This window comes from Perca flavescens, chromosome 2, assembly GCF_004354835.1.
Source record: "Perca flavescens isolate YP-PL-M2 chromosome 2, PFLA_1.0, whole genome shotgun sequence".
Lineage (NCBI taxonomy): Eukaryota > Metazoa > Chordata > Actinopteri > Perciformes > Percidae > Perca > Perca flavescens.
The window spans coordinates 32338553-32361218 of record NC_041332.1 but is presented as its reverse complement, the minus strand read 5'-3'; the positions used below and the strand labels follow the sequence as shown (position 1 = coordinate 32361218).

The window sequence follows — 22666 nt, the reverse complement described above, 5'->3', positions numbered from 1 at the left end:
CTCCTGAACTGTGGGGTCGAAGGTTAACTGAGGCTTCGTGCTCCGCCAGAGGCAATCTGCAGTCTGCTCGGTTAACGTCTGTGCGCCCATATGAAAATGGCCTTCCGTCTACTACAGTTAACACACGCGTTAATAAGCAGCTCGCAGATCAAAAATGATGACAGGACGCGCTCATCTGAGGCAAGTTTGTTTTAATTAACACTCGCAACATAAGTTAAAGAAAATCTTTAGAAAACAGATTGACTCAAAATGATTCAGTGACAAAGAGAGGGTAATTACGCGTTCCCTGTCATCTTTACTGTATCTTCCAGTTGGAAGTATCAGGCGAGCCAATCAGAGTCCAGTATTCAATCACCAGGGCAAAGAGGCTTTGATTCTACTTTTACAACTCGCCATTCATTTGTTCCACATTTGATCAAGCAACATTCAATATATATTTTAATAGCAATGCACTAAATAAGGCTACTAATGTATTTCAATAGTGTTCCCATAGTGTTCTCAGTAAACAGGGTGGACACAGAATGTTTGATGAGGTTTATGGACACTGAACAGGAACCTGGTGCTGGGACTTCGGCTGTGACACTCTTCCAGCCACTAAAACATCGAGAGTCTCATTACACATTTTGCCTTTGAATCTCATATAATTGTACAAATACCACCTGAAGCAACCCCAGTGCCCTAAAATATTTAACAATCAAACAATGATGCAGCCATATACGGATATAAAGCTCCCAACTTGACTGGATTTGTAATTTCATTGACATTACTTTACTGCGTTTACACCAGGATCACATCTTAATGTGAGGTCTAATGATGTTACACATGGTAAAAAGACTGCTCTGGTTTTCTTCATTGCAATAACAAGGATGGTCTTGGCCAATGGTTTTTATAAAAGGTAAGTGTATTTTTTTTGTGTCATTTCCCTGTCATCACACCCTGAATCTGTTGACATTTTTGATGTAAATTTCAGATGTGTGAGTGATGAATTTGAATTACATTTTTAGTCAAAAGTCAAAAATGGAGAACAGACACAGCCACCAAACCACAAAATAAACAAGGCATAAATGTCAACCATCTGAAAGCTGTTTCATCCTGAAATATACAGCACCGTCACTGGAAACAATGTTTTTAACAACTGAGGCCGGAAACTGCGCAGGATGGAGGAGGAGGGGATGTTTTTTTTGTAGAGAGAAAGTTAAATGCTTTGAGTAGGAATAGTACGACTGCCACACAGAGGATATGAAGGAAAGAGAAGGTGAACTGAGAGTAAGGCAGCACAAATCTGTACTGTCTTACCTCTTTAACAATATAGCAGGTTACGTATGTGTGTGTTTGTGATTTCATCAGCTCCCCTTCAACAAGGGCCTGTGTCCTGCTGTAGCAGTGCTCTGCTTTGGACGACGGACTGAGTGGATCAACAACAGGCTGTTACTGCAGGTATTGAGGCTGGTGGGGGAGGGGGGGGGAGCTCCGAGGAGGTGAGTTCAGACTGTAAAGGTGTGGTCTGTAGAAGGGAGAGGGGAGGTCCTGCAGGGAGGGAGATCACTTATTTGGGGGTTTGTAGGGTTCCAGAAGTTGCTTCGAGAACGTGTTGACCTTGTCAGCACCTCGAACTTCATGGGGCAGCAGGGGTAACTTGACTATGTGGAAATCTTCATAAAGGTCCTCCATCTGTGGGACAAAGACAGACCGTTAATGAGGACGACGACACGTGACGCAAACAATGCAGCTGTACTGTCACAAACCCCAAAAACAAAACTACGGACTTGTACCTGGTCTAAATACTTGGACTGAATTTTATGGCGAGCTTCACACATTTTGCACGGCCTCTCGGATTCAGGGAAAACGAGCTGGTTGACGATGATGTTGTGTGTGTCGATGCGGCACTTGGCCAGCTCCTGGATCAGCCGCTCCGTCTCATACAGGGAGAGGAACTCAGCGATACACACACAGATAAAGGTGGTCTGTTCCTGATGGACGTGAGGGAAGACAGACGAGTTACACCACATTTACAGAAAGCTTTTAATATGACATATGAATATGAGAGTATCTATGTCAAATCAACACTGGAACATACGGTATAATGGAGTTGCAATAGAAATAGGAAGTCTGCACAACGCCTAAAGCAGTCTACTAAAAACAGAGTAGCTTTTATTGGAAAAAAGCGGTTTAAAATTACTTTTTCAATATCTGTGTAGTTATTAAAAAAACCAAAATGAAACATTTAACAGTGTACTGTGTTGTATCTCCCTCACCCACCGTAGAGCAGTGGGAGGGACTGGGAGGCTGCATCACCACAGCACACATACTTGCACGTGCAACACAGTCACGCTGTAAAGATGCATCCAGCATAGAGATGTCTGCGTGTCCAGAGTGATACAGAGCAACAGCCACAGCATGGAGAACGTTTGCAGTGGAAGTGGCTTTGCCAGACCTCAAAATGCTAGATTTGTCTGGCAATACCGAAATGGATAAATGTATCCTTTCGTCCACTAAAAGGAACACGGCGACTTATTGGGACTTTAGCTTATTCACTGTATCCCCCAGAGTTAGATAAGTCTATACGTACCCTTCTCATCTCCATGCGTGTTGTGTTACTCTGTCTGACGCACCCACCGGTAGATAACCCTAGCACAGATCCTGGAGGTAACCGGCTCCAACTAGTCTACTGCTCCCAATAAGTGACAAAACAACACCAACATTTTCCTGTTTACATGATGTAATTTGTATAGTCACAGCTTGTACAAATAACAAGGTCACATGAGACACAGTCGTCTTCTAACCGTATATAAACTGGGAACTATATTCTCAGAAAGTTGAAGCACTGCTACTTGGGCGGAGTGATATGCTTGCAGCACCTGAGAAGCCCCGAGCAGAGAGTAGCAGTGCTTAGCCTTCTGAGAATATAGTTCCCAGTTTATATACGGTTAGAAGACAACTGTGTCTCATGTGACCTTGTTATTTGTACGAGCTGTGACTATACAAATCACAACATGTAAATAGGAACATGTTGCCGTTATTTTGTCACTTATTGGGAGCAGTAGACAAGTCGGAACCGGTTACCTCCAGGATCTGTGCTAGGCTAAACTACCGGTGGGTGCGTCAGACAGAGTTACGACACGCATGGAGATGAGAAGGGTACGTATAGACTTATCGAACTCTGGGGGATACGGTGAATAAGCTAAAGTCCCAATAAGTCAGTGTGTTCCTTTTAGTGAACGAAAGGATACATTTATCCATTTCGGTATTGCCAGACAAATCTAGCATTTTGAAGTCTGGCAAAGCCACTTCCACTGCAAATGTTCTCCATGCTGTGGCTGTTGCTCTGTATCACTCTGGACATGCAGACATCTCTACGCTGGATGCATCTTTACATAAGTTAGCGTGTTCCTTTAAAGAGCAACAGATTCTCTGCATGCAGATACAGAAACACTTCAGTAATTCTACAGTAACACTTATTATCATGTAGTAACAGTGATGTGCTTGGGTTATTACTGCACTACCGGTGTGACTTACAGGATCTTTGAACTGCTCACTGACTGAGCGGATGACCGGCAGGGTCTCCTCCAGCTTAGAGGCCAGCTGGTCTGCGTTCATGTCACCCAGGCCGAGCATGTTACACATCTACATCAACAGTGAGAGAGAAATAGAGAAGATAAGCTTTGTGGCGCTTTTACAGACATTTAAACTTGCATAAAAAAAATAAAAAAAAAATCTGCTAGTCCCTCCTCACCTGAGAAATGAAAGGGCTGATCTGGTTCTTGATCTGCATGAGGCGGCCCAGACCGCGCTCCACAATGGTGGGAAAGTTGAGCAGCCGCAGTGTGTGACCGGTAGGGGCAGTGTCAAAGACCACCACTGAAAAGTTCATTCCTTTCACTAACCTGGGGGTACACGGAGCGCTGAGTTACAATAACACTGGCTACCATTGCTTTATTAGCTCAGTCATACTACTGTGAAAAGTAAATGCAACTGTGGGTTAGCAATACTACTAAATAAAGGGTGGTCTGGCTTTCCAGTAACCACGTCGTCTTACCTCATGACCTCCGCGTAGCTCATGGCCTCGTCGATGCCGGGGAAGGCGCTCATGGCCTCCTGCATCATCTTCTTACCCATGCTGAGCATGTTGTCCTCCTCAAAGAACTCGTCAGGCAGCTCCGCCACCCCCAGGCTCGGGTCAATCTCCTGCACTCGCACATACACAAATGATCAGCACATTACAAACTGAGGGCCTGGGTAACTGCAAATGTTTACAGGCCTCTTCGGCAGTTCAGGTTGTTAAATAATGACGGTTTGCGCTTGAGACCCAGATTGTGGAACGGACTATCAAACAGTAAACGGACACTAAAAAGATATTAATCTAATGCACATTTCATTTTGCATAAACAGCATAAATAAACATCTTTGTCAGAATCAGAATGGGCTTTACTGCCAAGTACGTTTTTTTTGCACATACAAGGAATTTGTCATGGTGTTGTTGGTGCATGTCACACATTCTCAAATATAAGAAAGATAAAAGAATATAAACAATATAAGTATAAACATATACACACAGTATGTATTAATAACGATAAAATAAAAAAAGGGAAATAAATTATAAAATAAGTTAAAAACAGTAGTCAAAAGGAATGCTACAGCAGAGTAGGTACAGTGGCATGAGGAGCCAGAGGTGGAGTGTGGAGAGAGTCAGGGTGGGTTCCGGGCCTGGTTGATAAGACTAGTGGCGGAGGGGGAAAAAAAAACGGTTTATGTGGCGTGTCATTGAGCCTCCTGCCAGAGGAGAGAGGCTCAAAGAGTTTGTGGCCGGGGTGGGAGGCGTCAGCCACAATCTTTCCAGCACGCTTCAGAGTCCTGGTGGCTTCAACACATGTAGCTATGTTTCTATCCACTTTTAAAATGCTGCAAACAAGTTTTTGGAATTTTGACATGTCACGGTAGGAAAAGTAAAGGTGTAAATAACTAAATGAATGATGGCTAAAATGAATTGTGCTGCTTCAGTTTCAGGGTCCTGGGATTGTGCGTGCTGGCTCACTGTGACAGCTTACTGGGACACCCTCATTACCGTTATTAGTAACACCTGTGCCTGTGGCATTTTTGTCATTCCAATACAATGTATTAAGGTTTAGAAACAAAAAGGAAATGTTAAGAAAACAGAAGTTTTAAAAACGAAATTCTGCCGTTTCCACTTCATTACCCTTATGGTTTAAATTCCTGGCATCCTATTTGATTAAATAGGAACGTAACATGTTAAAACCTCTCTCTCATTTAAATGTATTTAAACATCTGACAGTGATAGGTGAAGGTCCATAAATGTGCATGTTGGCACACAATGGAACAGAGACACTAAGTAACGCTATTTGTTTCACCTGTGCTTTTTCCCCACTATGACAAGTCAAAATGTCTGCTGTGAGAAATCCATTTTGTAACAGGTGAGAACAGTCTTAGTAGTGTCTTCCTGTGCACAGGTGCTCACTTTTATTTTTATTTTTTAAATACAGCGCGACTTACCATTGCAAAGAGGTTGTCATAGCCCTTGACCTTAGTCGGCACCTTTGAGAACTTCTGGTCAAAAGCATCAGAGATGTTATGAGCGGGATCGGTGGAGATGATGAGGACACTCTCCCTGACAGCAGCGAGCTGGACTGCCAAACTGCAGCTAGGAAAAAAAAAAACACAGGAGAGGTTTGTAGGTTATCTTTTCCTGATGATTTCGTGTATAACTGTCTACAATCTTCATAGAGTAGTTGTTGGCATGTGTGTATGCATATGTATATATACACTTTTATACAGAAACATAAATCTGTACATAGTAGTCAAATGTTTGTTTACTTTGTTCTTGATTTTTATTGTTTAGCCTTATATACTACCAGTCAAAAGTTTGGGGTCACTAAGAAATTTCCATTATAGACCGAATACCAGCTGAGACCAGTTGCATTGTCTTTTTTAACCAGGGCAGCAGTTTTCAGATTACATTATGTACTTACATTAATTGCAAAAGGGTTCTCCAATGTTTTCTCAGTTAGCCTTTTAAAATGATATCAGATTAGTAAACAGAACATGCCTTTGGAACAGTGGATGGTTGCTGATAATGGGTAATGTAAATATTGCATTAAAGATCAGCCACTTCTTCTTACATCAGTCAGGAACCCTTTTGCAATTATGTAAGCACATAATGTAATCTGAAAACTGCTGCCCTGATTAAAAAAAGCAATGCAACTGATCTCAGCTGGTAATCTGTCTGTAATGGACATTTCTAAGAGATCCCAAACTTTTGACCGGTAGTGTGTGTATTTCTGTGTCTTTACTTTTAGAGCAAACAAAGCCTGAGTCAAATTCCCTGTATGCGATCACAAATACTTGGCTGATTTTGATTCTGATCCTAAAAGCATGTAGTAAACTGCAGTGAGCAAGCTAAGGGATACATTCTCTGGACTGAGATGGTTCTGGGTGAATGTAATGAATGAAACTGTGGTTATCAGACCCACAGGGCTTTGATTCTTAAAACCTGTTATGTGTTTAAATATCTAAAAATAGTACTAAAAATAATTGTCATAGCCCAAAAGTGCGCTGCACAATAACGTTGCCGTGGTTTTTGACTTCGTGGGCATTAGTAACGTTACTAGCTAACGTTACTTAAATGTTGCTTATATCTGCCTTTGATTTTATGCTATAGCTAGCTACTCTTTTTGATATTGTAACGTTAAGCATCACTTGATGGCTTTAGCCACAGTTAAAGGAGGAGGCGTTAGCTAACGTTAACGCTAACGTTAGCTAGCTAACTTAGTTTGTATCCAATACCGTTAGCTTAATTAGAAGCTAACACAAAGTTAGGCGCTGAATAAACACATGGCAGAAAAGAACAAGCTGTCTGATTGTCAAACCACTTGAGAAAGTCATGAATACATGTGCTTTCAGCTGGCTAGCATTAGCTAGCTAGCTAGTGACAGTGCTTGACAGCATTCAACTAGCTAGCTAACGTTGACATTACCCGGCAAATTGACAACTAGCAGTTAGCCTAGGTTGCTGATTTCCAATGTAACGTTGATAATGACAGGTTATGCTAGCGCGTCGTAAGCCAGAAAGCCACAGCTCATTAGATCCATGTTGTGGAAAAACATCGTATTCGTTAACTAAGAATTATTCACGTCAAGTTATGATGACGGCTAATCTTAGATAGATAGCTAGCTAGCTAGCTAGCTATGTTAGCTTGCGACGTACCGTGAGACAATATCAGGATGCTAATGAGCATTTCCTTTTAACTTACCTACACGTCGTTTTACCAACACCACCCTTTCCACCCACAAATATCCATTTCAAAGATTTCTGCTCGATGATATTCTTCAGAGTTGGTTCTAACGGCTCCACATCAGGCGCATCTTCAAATTCGTCTTCCAATGAAGCAGCCATCTTGTCTGTGTACACTGTAACGTTACGTACAGCTCAGGTGTGATGCATCGACACTGCTGCCTTCATTGATCCTCGGACAAAGTTTAACCATAAAAGAGAAAAGTCATCAAAAGTCCAAAGCAATTTTTTGGTAGATGTGGGAGGAATTTGATATTATTTGATATAAAAGTCAGACTACCCCAATACAGGTGAGGCCAGAATAGGCAGAAAAGTACACATTTTAAAGGCTTGATGGTAGTAATGAGGCTACATGTTTATTTATTTTTATTTTCTACATTATTTTTTCAAAAAATTTAAGTACAGAAACATTCATAGCTGAATTATTATAGACTGTTTTAATAGGATATTAATGGTCTAAATGAATGATTAAATAGATATCATCTTAACTTCAACCTGTGGCCAACCTGTTGTCATGTGAGAAAGACAGCAGGTTTGTGCTTAGGACTTTACAAATCCACAACTATTCACACCAGCTTCCTGTGTATTAAACCCAGGAGCTCCTACCTGTGATGAACACCAGCATCTTCAGCATCCCATGTTCTGCAGTTGGACATCTTTATAGTTGCCTGTGTGCTATTATTATAAATACAAAAGAAAACCATTCCTAATGCAACAATAACTTTGTCATCACGCTCTCAGACTGGCCCAACAGGATACCAATTTATGTTGGATTTTCCACTTTAGGATAGATATTCTTTTTAGATTGTTATTTTAAAGTTTCTTTGATGTAAAATAAATAAAAATAATAAAATAAAAAGATGTTTGTAGTGTACTGAAAACACACTGGAACCACCGATACATTAATTTCCCACATGATGTGAATGTAGGACAACCCAAAAGGAATATAGGACTATTACCAAATGACCTGACACCAGACATGTACTTGACTTTTAGGCAAGCTTGTGACCAAAAAGAGCATTGTTGCTGGAAAAAAAACTTGACAGATAAATAATTCAACAATTTCAGGAGGAAATATTTTTATTAAATTCTGCTTAAAGCCAGTAAGGTACATCAATGCCTTATTAAGTGATTACAAGCTCTGATTAGGTTTGGAAAATCAGTTCAGCAATTTTGATTATATCAAACAACTCAATGACAGTATAAAATACATATGCATATAGAAACCTAGCTGAAGATGAGGGTATGATTGAAACTATTAGGCCCTCGTGAGAAAAAACATTAATTAACATGAACATATACATGCTGTGACCACAGGATAAGGCACTTGCTTCCATATACACCTTTTCATGTCTTCACCTGTCCCCATAGACCTATCGCCTCCCTCTCGGATTTCCAAGCAGTGCCAAGCCAGAATCTTAATGTGAGCTGTCTTAGCTCGCACACACTTCATCCCTCCAGGAAATGAACAACTTTGCGCTCCATCTGATCTTTCACAATCGGTCTGCCGCAGCCAACGTGGCCAGAAAGCAGGACCATGATCCACCCATTGGTAGCTTAATCCACAAGTGGCTGAGCGCACTAACCAGTCTCTGATGGAACTGGCAACATGTGAAGGCAGAGAACCGAGGTCCAGGTCTGCAGCTTCCTTTACCAGAATCTGGTGATGGTTTGCTGCCGCCTCTCTCAGCTCTGGAGAAGCACTCAGGTTGAACTTCTTCCATGCACTGGTGTTGTTGGGTAATTTTGCATGCTGTGACAAATTACCCATAGGTTGACCATCACCATGACGCTTTGAGGCTTCAGAAGGCTGATCTATGGACATCCAAAACCGGTCAAAAGAGGATCCCAGAAGACGCAGGAGACGAGAACGGCGGAGATGTCTGGGTTTGGGGAGGTAGTGGTAGTCTTCAGCGTTTGTGAACAGGGTGTAGGGGCGGACAGGCTTTGAGTAGGACGGTAGACTGGCTCTCAGCTGAACAAATGGTGAATCCCAGCCTGTGTCCTCCTCGTCTTGAACAACCGCCACATTTGGAAACTGCATCTGGGTTGAAATGTTAGAAGTAAACAATGCAGATCCATGTAAAAGGACAGAAGCAGAAATCCAGAAGAGACAGACGCCACAGTTGAACGATCTAGGCATGGTTTTCGGTGTGCATATGGTACCACAGAAGGATGATAAATCGCTCCTCGTTTTTCTCTTCACCCGTTCAGTTATGAGTTCTTCTCTGGGTGCTTAAGGGACTCTATGTACCCTACACCAGACATCCTTGAGCTTGTGAACAATAACATATCAGTGTCCTCTAACACAAACAGCAGACTTATTATTGAGTATGGCCAAAGCACACCTAAGCTCCCACTTCTTATTCAAGGCTCTGTTTTGGCTAACTTCAAAGCAAACAAAGACAAGACAAATGTGAGAAACTACGGTTTAGTTTAATGCGTTTGTTTAAGGAGACACCAAGTGAGATGTCATCAAGGATATATTTGTATTAGACGAAAAAGTATATTTCACGGCAAGCACGAAACAAGATTAAAAAAAAGAAGAAAAATTTGACCTTGGTTTGGTGGAGCTGTGTTGGCCACCTCAGACACAATATCTTGAAAAATAACACACAAAGACTGCACTTAGATCAGTTTTAAAACAAGCTTCAGGGTAAATTCCCTTCATGGCAGCTTAGTTTCTGCTACTGTACGCCATTATCTATTTGAAAAGAGGGCAGATGCAACATGTTTGCAGGACAATAATTTATTCTCCTCTACACACAATCAGCTGTCTAGATCAAAGGCACATGATGGCGTAATATTACATCTTCAACATTATATCTAACTGTAAACACTTGTTCTAATTTCAGTTTTTGTATACATCAACATAATAATACAGTTCATAAATACAGTCACATACATTACATTTTATACTTACATAAAGATAACAAACAGCAGGAATTAACTATAAGAAATATTGCATAAGTTGATTATGCAGCAGGTCACAGGTCACTGGTGTGTGTGTGTGTGTGTGTGTGTGTGTGTGTGTGTGTGTGTGTGTGTGTGTGTGTGTGTGTGTGAGTGTGAGTATGCGCTTTCAGAGAAAACCTGACTTAACACAGCATGTGTTTGATTGTAGGTATATTCTAATATGATGCCGTGTGTATATGTTGACCTTTCCATCCACCTGCATCGCTAGTTTGTCCTCAAATTTAAAGTGTAAAGAGATTGTCTGATCTGTCCTGTTGCCGGTTAGATTGCGGCGGCAGCCTGGATGTGGAGGGTGGCACACTGCGAATTGCCTGACTGCTGTGGTCAGATGCCTTCGCCCGATCTTCCAGAAACTTGTCAAACTCTGAAAAGGGACAGTTCTAGTTAAGAGTGTGTGCGCATGAACTGACAGGAAGTAAGCAAGAAATATTAAACATTTTTTACACAAAAATAGCAGCAATGGATCAGTAAAGAGAAAAACGTACCTGCACTGGACACTCCATCACTAACTGAAGACTGGTCTTCCTGCATTTCCAAAAAAACAGAGTAAAGATCACGTCATAATTAACCCTTGTGTGGAGTTTGGGTCAAATTGACCCTTTTTCAATTTTTGTTTTATAATCATAAAATATGGGACGTAGAAATAAGCGCTGAAAATGTGTAGAATAAAAATGTTACAATTTAAAATGTTGGAAAAAGCAAAAACAAACTGTGAAGGTTCAAGGTTGACAACACAAGGGTTAAGCGTGATTTATACTTCTGCATAAAATCTACACCGTGGCTACGTACGTAGGTACGTGGAGACACAAACCTACACCGGACCCTACGCCGTAGCCACTAGAGTCCGGATCGGGCCGCATTTTTCTGTCCGAGCCCGGCCCGCGTCCAACAGGCATTACATAATCTGATTGGACAGATAGTCTAGCTAGCTGTCTGGATTTCCCCTGCAGAGATCTGAGGAGCAGTTAACCATAGTCCTCAGAAATCCACCGGAGTTTACAATGCCAACACAAAGAAAGTGGAAGGTGACGGACATCCGGCCAAAAATTAGGGACATCCGGCGAAATTTCCGGCAGCACTTGGACAATCCCGGAAGTGGATTTCACCCATTGCATAATTTTTATTTCGAAAAAAAAAAATAAAAAAAAAAAAATCACTGTTTATAGAGAGACATGCTTTCTCTTACCATATCACAAGAAAACAGTTTGTCAACATCGGTCTGCAGAGAGTATTTCTCTGGTGGCATCTAAGAAAAAAAAAGCAATCAAGAGAGGGATACGGTTACACTGTGTTTTAGCTCTATCTACACAATTAACATGATATTTTGTACTTTTATTTTACAGGGAACATTTTGTTCAAATCCATGTGTGTGTTATGGTATATGGTGGTATACACACCCCTCCTGTGACCTGCAACCTTGTATCCAGAGCTCCAGCTAGGCCTTCCACAGCTCCTGGGTCCTCATACCTGACACTGGGGATAGGATGCATTGTAAACCAATAATACATTTTAGCACAGGTTTTTTGGCCAAGAGGCAAACCGTGGACATTGCAATTACGTGGCATGCCCTGTAAACATAAGAATATGGGGGTGGCCCAGACCGGCTGTCTTTAACTCCTTATTGGTAAAAGGACCTTTTTGTTTGTGATGCTAATGTTAAAATCCAAATTGCCAACTGAAAACCTAATTAAAAAAATTAAAACGGCTAAGGCTTTGTGTTCTTTATGTGGTGTCATGTACTGTAGGCTAAAACTAAACTATAGGTAGGCACTCTTTCATTAGAGGCTTATTGACAAAAGTAACTTGATTGTAATTTCATTACATTGGAACATTTGCAAACTTGCCATAATATTTACATTCATATCTGTAATGTAAATCCAGTTACAGCTAAAGCTACTATGTCAGGTTAACGTGATGACGAGGCACTTTCATCACTCATCGTCAGCGCTGCACGCAAATAAAAACACAACGCATGTAGCGAGAGCATGCGTCATGATATGACGTGTGTCTGTGTGTCACCAGTTAGCACCACTCACCCTTTTCTCTGCTCAGCCAGGGAGCTGCCCCTCGTCTGGGCAAACATGTCAAACTCCTCCTCCTCTTCTGCAAGACAGATGGTTAACTCATTAAGTAACAGCTGAAAACCCTCCATCTTGGTATCTACACATATTTAATATTATATCTTGAAACATTATTAAAATGCTTATATTTCTGTAACAAAAAATGTCATTATTTGTAATTTATGGAAAAACAGGATTCTGAATATACAATGCAACCTGCAACTTTCAAACACATAATATGATCCAACAGTGCATTTTTTAGGCTTTCCTCCCTTTTCCTACGTGGACATTTTAGCCATGGCGATGTTATCGTACAACCCTTTCTTTTCTGTGCACTCCTTTTTATACAGCCAGGGGCACAATCCGGCAAGAAGGGATGACGAGCAGCGAGGGCGGAGTAAAGCTCTTAAACGAGGGGAGGGGAAACATTCGCTGATGGGAGGAGATGTCACCTTAAACAAAGCATGGATCTGTCGGAGCGATTTAGGTTTTTGGTGTCATTAATCGTTGACGAGATAACAATGCCACAGAAGAAACAATTATAACTGCTGGCTGCCCTGGCAACATAGTTGTTCATGTACAGCCTGGCATGCAACGCATTAAGCAGATACGTTGACTTTATTAATCAGTTCAAGATTGCATAGTTGTTGTGTTTGTATCAGCCATGTGGTGAAGGTAGGCATACACGCCACTTTCACAATTCAGCAAGGGCATTCGGCGTGTGCTCTGGCTGAGATACTGCTAACATGGTGTGCAGACTCCTACTCTGCACACCGCAAGCATACGATGGCTTGGTAATGGTGCGGATCCACTCAATGCCCATGTCATGCCCAGCCACAACATCCTGTTTTCTTTTCTTTTTTTTTATTGTAAACAGGAAATTGGGGAGAGAGGGGGGAGGGTTGGAATCAAATCCAGGCCGCTGCAGTAAGGACTGAGCTTTGGTACATGTACACCTCTCAGCATCCTGTTTTCTACCAGAAATGCAGTAATTTACAAAAGCCTGACTTCATTTTCAAGAATATTAAACATATGGATTTGGTTTTACAAAAGAGTGCATATATAAAGCAGAAGTTATACAAAGTGTACACACTGTGGTTGGCTGATTGCTGTTGATTGGCCCGGATGCTGACTGCTGGTTGGCTGGTTGGTGTGATGACAGCAGGTTGGCTGAGAGTCGAGGGCTCAGGACTGAGGTCGAGGAGGCTCGGGCTTGTGGTAGAGCTCTGCTAGAGTGAGGACAAAACACAGTGGGCGTCACCTAGTGTGTGAGTATATTCTTATGGCAGAAATGAGGAGTGGTCACCTTCTTACCTCTTGAGTATTTGGAATTTGTGCCCTGTTCAGTCTGTCAAACCTAAAACACAATTACAATACAATGAGCCATCAATAATATGCATACCGCATGTTAAACATTTCCTTATAAACATGATCCAAAACACAAAGCTATGCTGCAGCACACCTCTCATAGCGGATGAAGGCGTTGTTGAGGTCATCGTTGACCATTAGCAGCTCTTCAATAAACCCTTCATCCAGCAGCTGGGGGAGGAGCTCCACCACTCGAGTCTGCATGCTCTTACACACTGAGTATAGCTGCTGCTTGGACAGAGGAGGAGAGAGAGAATAATTAATTAGTATCTCAGCCTCTTCTATAACTTTTTTTTTCTCCATGTAAGATCAATTAACATCATGGCACACAAGAAATTGTACCAATACAGAAATGTCGCCTGAACAACAAATATAAAGTCACTTCTCCCAAAGGTTCCAGTGCTCAAATGCACACAGGTCAGTGATGATACATTTAATTATTTTTGACTTGCCATAAGTAATTGTTTTAGTGATGAAATGAGGATGCCAATAAGGCAAAGTCTTGGATACAATAAATGCTGCAAACAACTCTGACACACACAGACACACACAGACACACACAGACACACACAGACACACAGACACACAGACACACAGACACACAGACACACAGACACACAGACACACAGACACACAGGCACACAGACACACAGACACACACACCTGTAGCAGCTCTGTATCATCTGGCTGGCTCTGTCCAGGTATTAGCTCATTCAGCATTTCTGACATCACAGTGAGATTTCCCTTCACCAGCGCCAGCTCACTTCGCAACTTCTGTTCCTGGATAAGAAACACATTTACTGATTTATCCATAGCAGTCAAAAGCCACAACACAATGAAGTTTATTCTATAGTAATTGAACTACTAAAATTAGAATGACACGTTGCGGTTACACTGTATCAAGGCAATATTAGATAGCCATAGAAACAACATATAACTCCTGTCATAGAGTTACATTTGAGTTATATTTTGACATGTCATAGCAGGAAAAGCACAGACTGATCTAATAGCATCAATGATGGCTCTGCTCCAGCAATTATTGCAATGCAATGAAGCAACTGACAATATTATTAGTTACATCTGTGCTTTTCAAATTGTCAGCTCTGACAAGGGCCTGTTCACCCGGTTACAGTTTGGGAACCCCGCAGACCTAAATTTAAGATGCAGTTAAACTCCAGTCTAATGTAATGAATTCTATGCTGTTCTAGGGGCTTTTCCACCCAAAACTATTAAAGCGTCCTTGGACATTTTCATGTTTTATTATTCTGCAACGCTGAATCACAATGGATGTAATAAGGATTTTTGACACTGAAAATAACAAATTTATCTTGAGTCTGCAAATATCACTAACTTTAAAAAGTCCATTTCAGTCAGTGATAGTTTTCTTCACCTGCTGTATGTAGTCATTGACTGACAGGTGTATTTAGGCTGTTGTACCTGTTCTGCGGAGAAGGAGGCTGGTCCCTGACTGGACGGGACTGGAGGTGACGTATTCTGAGTGGGAACACTGGAAGGGGCTTGGGGTTGTGACTGATGTGTGGGAACTGCAGCAGGGATCGTTTCAGGAGTCCCGTTTTCTGGGGTACTCTGCAAGATGACGAGAAGCACAGTGTAGAGATTGATATCTGTATCTGTACCTACATTTGATTTGGCACTTTGTAGACAGTCTCACCCTATTCGGAGTGTGGATGGGGGACAGAGCATCCAGATCTGTCATGGGGAACTCCAGACCACGTCTCCTCAGGTCGTCATATACATACACCACCCCCGCTAGGGAGGGAGAGCTACGAAACGCATCAGCCCAAGACTGTGGATGGGAGGGAGAACATGTCACGAAACATAATGACAACGACTGACTACTAAATGAGTGTTCAATGACACAGTACTGGCCAAATGTGAAAAGAACAAGACAACAGAAAAAGAATGGCCCTTCAGCATTTAGAAGCCAGGCTATATTTAATGTTACCATTACTGCTAGTTTGTGATTACACACAACTTTAGCACAGGAATGTATGAAGATATTGTCACAAATCAATCACAAAGAACTTCTTTGGATGCTTTTATATAGACCTTAGTGGTCCCCTAATACTGTATCTGAAGTCTCTTTTATATAGACCTTAGTGGTCCCCTAATACTGTATCTGAAGTTTCTTTTATATAGACCTTAGTGGTCGCCTAATACTGTATCTGAAGTCTCTTTTATATAGACCTTAGTGGTCCCCTGATACTGTATCTGAAGTCTCTTTTATATAGACCTTAGTGGTCCCCTAATACTGTATCTGAAGTCTCTTTTATATAGACCTTAGTGGTCCCCTAATACTGTATCTGAAGTCTCTTTTATATAGACCTTAGTGGTCCCCTAATACTGTATCTGAAGTCTCTTTTATATAGACCTTAGTGGTCCCCTAATACTGTATCTGAAGTCTCTTTTATATAGACCTTAGTCTCTTTCCTGAAATTCAGCCTTGGTGCAGAATTATAGCCACTAGAGCCAGTCCCACAATGAGCTCTCCTTAAAAAGGTGAATTATACTAGCCGCAACCAAGGTGGTACGCGCCATCGTGACATCAAAATGACGTAATATCCTGCCAGCGCACCCGATTTTTGGCCCGCGAGCAGAGGTTGCGCACGGCTCTTTTTTTTTCAGCGGCGCGCGACAAAGCGGAAACACGAGGCCTGAACGAGTTCACCGACAACCACACCACTTTGCTCGTTTGAAAGCCATGATGTCTCTCTCTCTCTCTCATGGGCGGGCCAAATTTTTTCCCCATTTCACGCGGTTTATATATGATCATTGTACTTCATGAGATTGTGTTAAATTATACATTGATGACGTGTGAAATAAACGTAAAGATAGAAATTCTCTGGGCGGGCAAAGCTGAGAAAGGGGAGGTAACCTTGCTCCTTATGACCTCATAAGGAGCAAGATTCCAGATCGGCCCATCTGAGCTTTCATTTTCTCAAAGACAGAGCAGGATACCCAGGGCTCGGTTTACACCTATCACCATTTCTAGCCACTGGGGGACCATAGGCAGGCTGGGGGAACTCATATTAATGTTAAAAAAAACTCATAAAGTTAAATTTTCAAGCCATGGGACCTTTATGTCAATGTTAAAAGCTGTAAGACGTCAACACACCACTGAAATATCTCACAATACTCCAGACTCTCAAATATGAATATTAGCTGGATTTACTTCTATAGGGTAGTAAATTGAATATCTTTGGGTTTAGAAATGCTGGTCAGGAAGAAAAATAAAAAATTTGAAAAGGGAAATACTCATTAGTTGCATTCCTAGTGCAAACAGTTTCTATCATATTTACCTGGATGAGGCTGAGCACCCTGTCATGGAGGACAGTGGGGGGGTTGTGTTTGGGCAGAATGGAACGGACCAAAACTCCTTCAATAAACTCCTGCGACGCCACAAGAACGTGGAAACGTTGGCCACAGTTCTTCACACACGCCTCAAGAACCTGTACGACAGCGATACAGTCCACAATATAAAAAAAGTGCAAATGTAATTTAATCTATGTGAAGCAAGTGGCTCCAAAATAAAGCTTTTTCTCACATTGTCTCAATATAGAATGTTGATTCATGTTCACACATCATCTAGGGCACCAGCCAATCAGGTCAAGGGTAATTCTGGCCTTCAAATTAAACTCTCACACCCTTCAATCCTCAACTCACGAAATAATGAATCAAACTTTTACATACAATTGCCTACTGATGACTACTCACAGTAAGTGACAACATGATCTCTCTGAAGTTCTTGTTCCCGACAATTCTCTTCTTAATAGCTTTGACTGCATCTCTGGGCCTGAGAAAAATAAAAACAGACATTTATGAATGAAAATAAGCAACACAAAAAGATGAAAGATAAAGCTTTGCTGTTGCAGTAGCGGTATATTAAAGTAGTTTTGTTTATGGCTCATCTCTATAATAAAAACGTTTAAGCTTTTTACTGTATACAACTACCACTATGAACACATTGCATTTCAGGCTTGAAGTGACATTCCTCTTAGCATTACAAATCGCGTTGCATAGCAAGCTATTAGATTGGCCTTAAGCAAACGTAGATCATTCAGTCACAACCAGTTGCATAGAAATATAAAAAGAGACAACAAAACCATAAAGGAAGTGATACAGTAAAATGTCATTATGTCATACAAAAATAAAACCTATATTCAGTACAGTGTACTCATTAGTCAGAGAGGTTAGGCAATATGCACCAAATGGGGATAGTTTGTGGCTTCTTGATGAAAGTGTGTTACTTGTGTGGTTACATGCCGCCACTCCGACATGCTTCTATTCCGACATGCCGCTATTCCCTAACCCTAACCCCTAACCCTGACCCTAATGGAAACAAAAATTGTCGGAGTGGTGGGACGTTTGAAAACAATGGAAGTGCCGCCACTCCGACAATTAGACGTCAATGTCGGAGTGGGGGTATGTTGAAATGGATGGCGGAACCCTACTTGTGTGACCACCCTACCCCTCGTCTGTCTCATTTATGATGTCACATATCTCCATGTTGAGCCCCCAGTCCTCCGCCTGCAGAGAGCCACTGGTCGCTCGCTCTGTCAACAGAGAGGGAATCAGGTGAAGTTAAAGTTAGACAGTGATACTGATACAGGAATAGAAAAATGTCACAATAACCAGAAGACTTTCTTCTGTTAATCATTACAGAAGAAATCAGCAGGATTTGGAAACACTGGTCCAGGCTTTTATCTTCAGTAGACTTGACTACAGTAACGGTGTCTTTACAGGTCTCCCTAAAAAAATCAATCGGACAGCTGCAGCCGATTCAGAACGCTGCTGCTCCAGTCCTCACTAAGACCAAGAAAGTGGATCACATCACTCCAGTTCTTAAGTCTTTACACTGGCTTCCAGTGCCTCAAAGAACTGATTTCAAAATACTTTTGCTGGTTTATAAATCACTAAACGGTTTAGGCCCGAAATACATTCCTGATCTGCTACTGCACTATGAACCATCCAGACCTCTCAGGTCGTCTGGGACAGGTCTGCTTTCTGTCCCCAGAGTCAGAACTAAACAGGGGGAAGCAGCGTTCAGCTTTTCTGCTCCACTTATCTGGAAAAAACTCCCAGAAAACTGTAGGTCCACCACAACTCTCAGTTCTTTCAAATCAAAGCTGAAGACCTTTGTTTTTTTATGTTGCCTTTCATTAGATAATTGTTAATGTATAAGTCCTCTGGGAGGCCAGCTTTGGAACCTGTGTTGCAACAGAAAAAGAGTTAAAGTATAAGACCTCTGGGAGGTCCGAGTTGGACTTGGTTAACTTGTTAAGTCCTTTGTAGGCCCAGTTTGGAGCTGGTTAAGTCCTCTGGGAGGCCAGGTTTGGAACCTGAGTTGCAACAGAAAAGACAAGTCCTCTGGGAGGCCCGAGTTGGACTCGGTTAACTTCTTCATATACTGCACTGTAAATTTCATTCTCGTTTTTTAATTGTTTTAATTTTTTTAATCGTTTTTAACTGCTCCTTAATGTTTTATGTAAAGCACTTTGAATTGCCCTGTTGCTGAAATGTGCTATAGAAATAAAGCTGCCTTGCCTTACAGTTGTATTTCAGATATCATTGTGGGAGGAATGTGACAGTAGGGATACCGATTTCTAGCATGATTCACATTAATAACACACCACATTGAAAAAATGAAAAATAAGATATGTGGCCCACACTTGCATACATCCATATAGGGAAGAAGATCACCACATGATCATTTATTAAAGTTTGGGTGTTTTCTTTGTGCTTTGAGCTTTCTGTGAATCTTAAGCAAAAGATCTACACTGCATTTGCAGTATTGACACTTGAGATTACACACCAGAAAATGTGTTTATTTTAAATTCACAAAGGTTTCTATTGAAAACTAATTGTTTATGGCTACATAAGCAACAATTAATCAATTATCAATTAATCCTGATAGGTTTGGCCACCTGGAGGCAGAGCAACACGCTGTAAACACAATATTAACATATACCTTATAAAGTTGTTGTTGTTGTGCTAAACATGCAAGCAAACCATTGCCTGTGTATGCATCCAGCAGACATGGAGCATAATCCTTTATTATAAATTTATTTGGAGTTGTGTTTCTGGCCATCTGACAAATGTTTTCTAGGTTCAAGGTCCATGTATTATCATTCCACAACACAGGGTTGTTGCACAACAAAATGAAAGTCGTAGTCACATTATGCTACACAAGAAATGTATGTTACGCTGGAGTATGGGTCTCCACAAACTCCTCAGAGACATATATGGCTCTTTAGCTGCTAAATGCTATGTTCATCAGCTAGTCGCTTCATATGCTACATTTACACGTGGCCGGCTATTTTCATAAACGGACATTTCAACCTCTCGGTTTTCAGAAAGTGTTTGTTTATATGTACCCGTGTATATATGCCGTCAATGCAGTCAAGAGCACGCCAGCCCTGTAGGTGGCAGTGTAACGAAAAACTCAAGCCCACGTTAGCCAATCAGAATCCCGACAATAGCAACAACAGCAACCAATCACGTCCTCTTTCTCTCGCTCGGCTGCCTAAACCTCCGTCTGTCTCCGTTTACATGCAAACGTGCAAACGAAGATTTCAAAAATCTCCACTTTGGCCGGAGTTTTTAGAAATAAATCGTTTTCTGTGATGAAAACAGGGTTTTCGTGTAAATGAGAGGCCAAACCGCAGGAAAATATCTGCGTCTTCCCTTCGTGTAAACGGGGCTATAGACTTAAAGCAGGCTGTTGTGTCTTGTGCAAGCCAATCCTGATGGAATCATCATGTTCTCAGACTTTAGAGAACTCTCTTCAGAGCCACATAAGATGTGATACAACAGTTTTTACAGGCTGAGTAATACTTGGTACTTAAAAAAAAAAAACATAATCTGCATGCGTAAAATTGGGTTGAGAGCCCCTTTAACAATCAAATCTGCTTCTTGAGGACTGTGTGGACACGGTTGGATCAGATTTGCCTGAAAATGGCCTCTTACTGACAGCATAAGCAAACAAACCCACAAATGCCATCTTAAAATGATCTGATTGGTTGGTGGAAATGAAGCTCAGCGCAAATTCTTTCAGGAAGACTTCTAATCACTGCAATCACCACTATCTCTCCCTAAATCTTTTCAGCTGTTAAGGTGTTCACTCTTCAGTAAACCAATCAGAATTGGCCAATCACAGCATGACATCCTGCTTTAAATGTCTCTCCTTGCTAACAGCTGGCTTCTTAGGCAAAAGTGCAACCCTCCTCCTCCTCCCCTTCCACCTCCGGGCGTCGTCATCCACTGCAACCGGAGTCCCTTTCCGACGGATGGGTCCTTCGTTCGGCCTCCTGGTTCCCTCTCCGCCATCACCAGTGTCTAGGCTCCATCCATATGTCTGTTTCTCTACCCCTTTAAATATTTTAATGATGGAGTTTAATCCCCAAAGACTTTGTACATTTCATGTACATTTCATATTATGCTTATCTACAATAAATATTAGCATATCTGCAACAAAGTCTCTCCTGATGGAAATACCTGTCAATACCTTTATCCAACAAGACCCCATCCAGAGCACAGACAAAAATCAAATGCTGAAATATGTGAAGTCAGATAAGTGTTTTAATAGGAAACTCATTGTTTATGGTAACAAGCTGACTGAAAAAAAAAAAATGTTTTTCTCTCAAAACATGCATTTCATTCCAAACTATTTAGCAATCAAAGCCAACTTTCTTTGCACTTCACCCCTCACAGGTTCCTCACAAATCTCTAAATCCCCTTCATTCCTTTCCACCAACATCCCCCACACTGCTCCACACCCTTGCCTTTCTCAATCACATTTAACTCCCTTCCCCTCCTTGCATCTCTCCCTCCTCTCTCCTTCCTCGGCTCCCTCCATTTCATGTGACTGTCAGCTGCTTCTATTTTCATTCGCCTCAGAAGTAGCTGAAGCCTCGCCGACATTTGTGTGTGTGAGAAAGTGAGTGGATGATATAAGAGGAAAGAAGGCTTGAGATGGGGGGGGTGTAACATTTTCTCACTACTCATGACTGTCCTCCTGATGATTACACATCTTTACAGGCATCGGCTGCTATAGCCTCAAGTCTTGGCTTTACATTTTTTCCGTGGTCTGACGAAAAGAAGCAACCTGTTGCCATTATGAGGAAATACTTCTGCTTTCTAAGTTGCGTCACATGACATATGCTTACGGAAGAACACTTGTGCTTAAAGTGTGAAAATGTATCTCGCCAAAAAACATCAGTGATTGAGGAAGTGAGAGGTAACACAAAGTGCATCCTTGATTCGCCAACTTTAAGTGTCACTTAACTTGCAGCAACCAATGGCACGAAAGATTGAGGGGAAACGTGTCCCGCCTCCGGCGCGTCATTGCCTCTAAAGACTTTCTTTCTATGTTCCTGTCAAATTTGGAGTTCGTTTTTTAGAACATTTTAGAACATGAAAGTCAAATTAAAAAGTGTTGTTAAGTTGTTTTACGTTCCCCGTTGAGTGTGGTTAAAAAATGCTGTAACGTGTTATCGATCATGTTAAATGAAATGATGGCAAATTGAATCCAACGGTGAACAACTCGGAGCATATTTTCAAAAGCAACTGCGACTTACCGATTCTCTGACCGACGGGCGTTGAAAAGGGGTTTCCTATGAGAAACTCTATTTTCTCCCCGAATGAAAACATGATCGAAAAACCACAAGCGTCCGCTTCAACTACAGCCTATATTAAAGTAATTCGGTAAACTGCTGAGCTTGGAACTGCGGCGTTCCCTTTGGCTTTCAGTGTCTGCCGCTGCCTGCCTCAGAGACAGAGGCGCACGGGTTCTGGAGTGGTCACGTCACGTGAAAACACACAGAGAGCCAGGAAACAGCCGCTCGTTTCATCACATATTAACAATGCAATCTGAGAACTTTTTATATTATTATATATTCAGTATATATCATATTCAATATTCAGATAAAGACGCACTT

General features: G+C 41.5%; 3 protein-coding genes across 4 annotated transcripts; all 3 read right to left on the bottom strand.

Annotated features, from left to right (window-relative positions):
• Positions 1-174: 174 nt before the first annotated feature.
• get3 (guided entry of tail-anchored proteins factor 3, ATPase) lies at positions 175-7485 on the bottom strand. The gene is made up of 7 exons (XM_028597075.1): positions 7265-7485; positions 5509-5656; positions 4037-4185; positions 3734-3884; positions 3517-3624; positions 1773-1970; positions 175-1671 (listed from the first exon to the last, which is right to left on the bottom strand). Exons 1-7 carry the CDS (start codon positions 7405-7407, stop codon positions 1543-1545), a joined length of 1026 nt encoding a protein of 341 aa, XP_028452876.1. The 5' UTR covers positions 7408-7485; the 3' UTR covers positions 175-1542.
• Positions 7486-8414: 929 nt separating this feature from the next.
• Positions 8415-9628, bottom strand: LOC114569681 (noggin-2-like). Its single transcript, XM_028599693.1, has one exon. It carries the CDS (start codon positions 9446-9448, stop codon positions 8591-8593), a length of 858 nt encoding a protein of 285 aa, XP_028455494.1. The 5' UTR covers positions 9449-9628; the 3' UTR covers positions 8415-8590.
• A 94-nt stretch (positions 9629-9722) lies between these two features.
• On the bottom strand, positions 9723-22545 carry LOC114569666 (target of Myb protein 1). 2 transcript variants are annotated; one of them, XM_028599674.1, is made up of 15 exons: positions 22307-22545; positions 18199-18283; positions 17445-17523; positions 17030-17179; positions 15382-15516; positions 15147-15296; positions 14373-14489; positions 13804-13937; positions 13656-13698; positions 13435-13570; positions 12318-12384; positions 11679-11754; positions 11468-11527; positions 10767-10806; positions 9723-10645 (listed from the first exon to the last, which is right to left on the bottom strand). In XM_028599674.1, the coding sequence occupies exons 1-15, from the start codon at positions 22377-22379 to the stop codon at positions 10503-10505; spliced, it is 1488 nt and encodes a 495-aa protein (XP_028455475.1). In that variant the 5' UTR covers positions 22380-22545; the 3' UTR covers positions 9723-10502. The 2 variants fall into 2 exon arrangements, with proteins under 2 accessions (XP_028455475.1, XP_028455483.1); XM_028599682.1 differs by having other exon boundaries at positions 13435-13567.
• Between the last annotated feature and the right edge of the window lie 121 nt (positions 22546-22666).